Below are 3,196 nucleotides of genomic sequence, written 5' to 3' on the forward strand. Positions count from 1 at the left end.
CCCCCCCCCCCCCCCCCCCCGTAGGTGTCTCTCCGCCCAGCAACACACCGCTCACCACCAGCTGTGACTCCCCTGCACTGGGCTGCCCAGGTAGGACAAACTAACACTGTGAACGTCTTCAGCAGCAGCTGCTCCTGAAACAACCTGACCTGTGTCGTCTTTAATCCACCGATCATCTCAACATCATACGTTTCACATGAAGCGTTTACTTCTTCATCTGGAGAAACTAAAATATGCTCAAAACAACGGTGCCGACTGTGACCAGCAATCACTGATCAAGAGATAGTTAGACGTCCAGGTTCAGCTTACTCTTAATGTATAGTTAGTACATCAGTTATTTAAATAACAGCTCCATGTTAGTGAGATGTCTTCTCCTCTGGAACAAGCAGAAACATGTTCGACTCACTCCTCGTTGTTTTCATGTAATAACTTCTTACATAGATTGACTGATCAGTAACATCGTCAGCACTACAAGGAGCAACACGGGGAGACACGGTGTGGTGATTGACTGCAGGTCTGAACCGTATCGATCCTCTGCTCTCACTAAGACGTCTGTGATGATGAGCAGCATCTGTCCAGTGGACCTCGTGTGTTGTTAATAATAGAAAACAGGTGAAAGAAGGTGAAGAAGATGAAGTAAGAAGAAAAGATGGTTACATATCATAACGCGTCATGTCAGCGTTATTCAGCTGATCTCAGTCCAGTTACTTTCACGTGTCATTGACGTAGCTTTTATCTCCACCTACACGCCCGGCGAGCGCTTGGAGTCGGGGGGGTTTCTTTGTGTGTTCTAGTGTGGACGTTTTGAAAACGTAGAAGAAAATGTCCTTTTAAAAAAAAGTCTAAAGTCTAAGACGAGAATTTGTGTTCATGTAAATGCGTCCTGACTTTTAAGGCTCTTTATTACGTCTTCATCTCAATCTAAGAGCAGGTAAGTCTCTGTGGGTGATAGTATTGAGCTCTGCTGTGTTTTCTGTCACACACACCACACACTCGGGTCATCATGGTCCTGCTCACCTGGTCTCAGATTTCATGACACAACACTGTTGTGAATAGAACCTGCAGCAGTGGTTTGCTGCTGTAGACCTGGACCTGGTCCTGTTAGAGGTTCTGCACTGAAGACGATCATGCAGCTTCACAACCATTCATCATCTGCTGCATCTGTCTCTCTCTCTCATCCCCCCCCCCAGCCGCTTCCTCTCCCGCCACCACTGACTCCACTAACACCATCCATGCTACTAATGCCATCAGCCACGGTAAGCCACCCTCCTCCTCACCCTCTTACGCCTCCTTTATTTCCTTTATCACCTCTTCCTCCACTTCTTTCCACCCCCTCGCTGTCCTCTCTGATGATCCTCGAGGGTTTATCTCTTGATCTATGTCAATGGCAGCTACAGCCCTGGTAGTCCTCTTTTCTTCTGCCTCATCATGTAAATACATTCAGGACTCACCTCAGATCTCATTTACAGTTCATCACCAGAAACAATTGTCCTCGATGGGTTTTTTGGGAGTCTTTGCTCATAAGAATACGAACCTCCTGAAGTTGTGCCAAGTTTGACATTTTCATGAAAAGTTGCTCGGAACTATTTGACTTTGCGTGCACCTCATTGGTTTGTTCTTTCTATTCATGATCTAGCTGAGAGGAAGCTGATGAACTGGTCCATGTGAACGTGTTTGACTGAGACTAGATCAATATCATCTACCGCTGCATTAAGAAATGACTTCATCAAATCTTTTCATGAGCTTATTAACCTCCCTGTCATTCATTTTTCCATGTGCAGAGTTGAAATGGGAAATGAATGGCCCCACACATTTATGAAAGTCAGCTCTTGTTCTTTGATTAGCATAATAAGGACTTTTTTGTTCTAACAAAGAAAAGTGCCGTTCACTGGAATTTTAAATATCTAACTGAAGTAGAAATGAAGTAGTAGTACTCTCTACTTTTTAACACAAACATGCAGGAGGAAAGGTTTGTTGGAAGTATGAAGATTCTGCACACGAGCGTTGGGCCGTGCCTGAGTTCAGCATTAAACCATTTTGTTTTCCATGTGTGGTCCATCTCGCTCTGCTGTATCCTTTGATTTGTGATCTCCAGTTCTCCCTCCCATCACTCCATCTCCACCCACCATCCCTACCGCTAGCATGCCACTAACCCCAACCAGCAGCACCACCAGCAGCTCAATCAGCTCCCTCTCCTCTGGTAAGGCTGCATCTGCTGCGCTGCTTTGTTGTTTGCCACGAGCATCTCTAGACTCTCCATGCAGATAAGAACAAAAAGAGTTATTACTGAATGTTTTTATTTGTTGGATTCAGGATAGAATAGCTCAGAACTAAAGTGTTCTCGATGGAAGTCCGGACGTATTTTAAAATATTTTTGAGGATTCTCTTTTTGCTATATTATTCTCGTCTCAGTGTGACTCCACTCATAGTGACACAAACTAACGTTAAACAATGAGTGCTTGGTTTCAGAGGAAGACAAAGTCATTGATCATTGGCTGTCAAATTGTGTGCGACAAAAACAACAAACTTTAACTCCCAAGATGCTTTTGGGACACCCAGTTTGTGCACCAAATGTCAAAAAGGCTGATCTTGATCAACCTTTTTTTTTCTTCTCTGAATCAAGAAAGACTTTTGAGATTGATCCTGAAAACAAACAGGATTGGAACGTGTCCCATTAACGCAGTGTGCTTGTGTGTGTTTGTGTTACTGACATAACAACTTATTGTGCTAATCAGTTACGCCTACCACTACCATCACCGTCACCAGCAGCGCTGCTATCCCTGCATCTCCTGCCACTAACGTTGCTTCAGCCAGCAGTACATCACATGGTAAGGTAGCTAACCAGTAGTGTCACAAGCTGACGTCGTACGTCAGGCTTCTGATTGTGTCCTGCTCATTGATAACAAACAATTATTTTATTTATTTGGTTTTTGCTTACTTATTTGTATTCTCCCGAATATTTTTCGTATCTTGAAGTGTAAGTATGAACAAAGTATTCATGGAGAGGTGAAATACATCAACTCTTCACAGCTAGTCTGTCCCACTAGGTTGTGACAGAAGGTAACAGAACAGAAGCTACTTGTTTTTTGGATAATGTGCCTACAATGTAGCAGTGTTTTTAAGTAGATGTCACTGCAATGTAGCTGTGTTTTTAGGTTGATGTGCCTACAATGTAGCTGTGCTTTTAAGTTGACGT

General features: G+C 43.6%; 1 protein-coding gene across 5 annotated transcripts in view; it reads left to right on the forward strand.

The window, feature by feature from the left end:
• LOC116401509 (adhesion G-protein coupled receptor G6-like) overlaps positions 1–3,196 on the forward strand; it is a 23,320-nt gene that overhangs the window by 19,412 nt on the left and 712 nt on the right. Inside the window, exons 5-7 of one of the 5 annotated variants that reach the window (XR_004213999.1) lie at positions 25–90; positions 1,191–2,200; positions 2,736–3,189. Coding sequence is in view for 3 of the 5 variants with exons in the window: in XM_031879946.1 (XP_031735806.1) it covers positions 25–90; positions 1,191–1,375 (251 nt within the window). In the remaining 2 variants the exon portion in view is untranslated. Of the gene's footprint in view, positions 1–24; positions 91–1,190; positions 3,190–3,196 lie in introns of those variants that run through there. The other 4 variants (XR_004213998.1, XM_031879947.1, XM_031879946.1 and 1 more) reach the window with 4 other exon arrangements.

Source organism: Anarrhichthys ocellatus, unplaced genomic scaffold (assembly GCF_004355925.1).
Source record: "Anarrhichthys ocellatus isolate YVR2014 unplaced genomic scaffold, GSC_Weel_1.0 scaffold492, whole genome shotgun sequence".
Taxonomy (NCBI): domain Eukaryota; kingdom Metazoa; phylum Chordata; class Actinopteri; order Perciformes; family Anarhichadidae; genus Anarrhichthys; species Anarrhichthys ocellatus.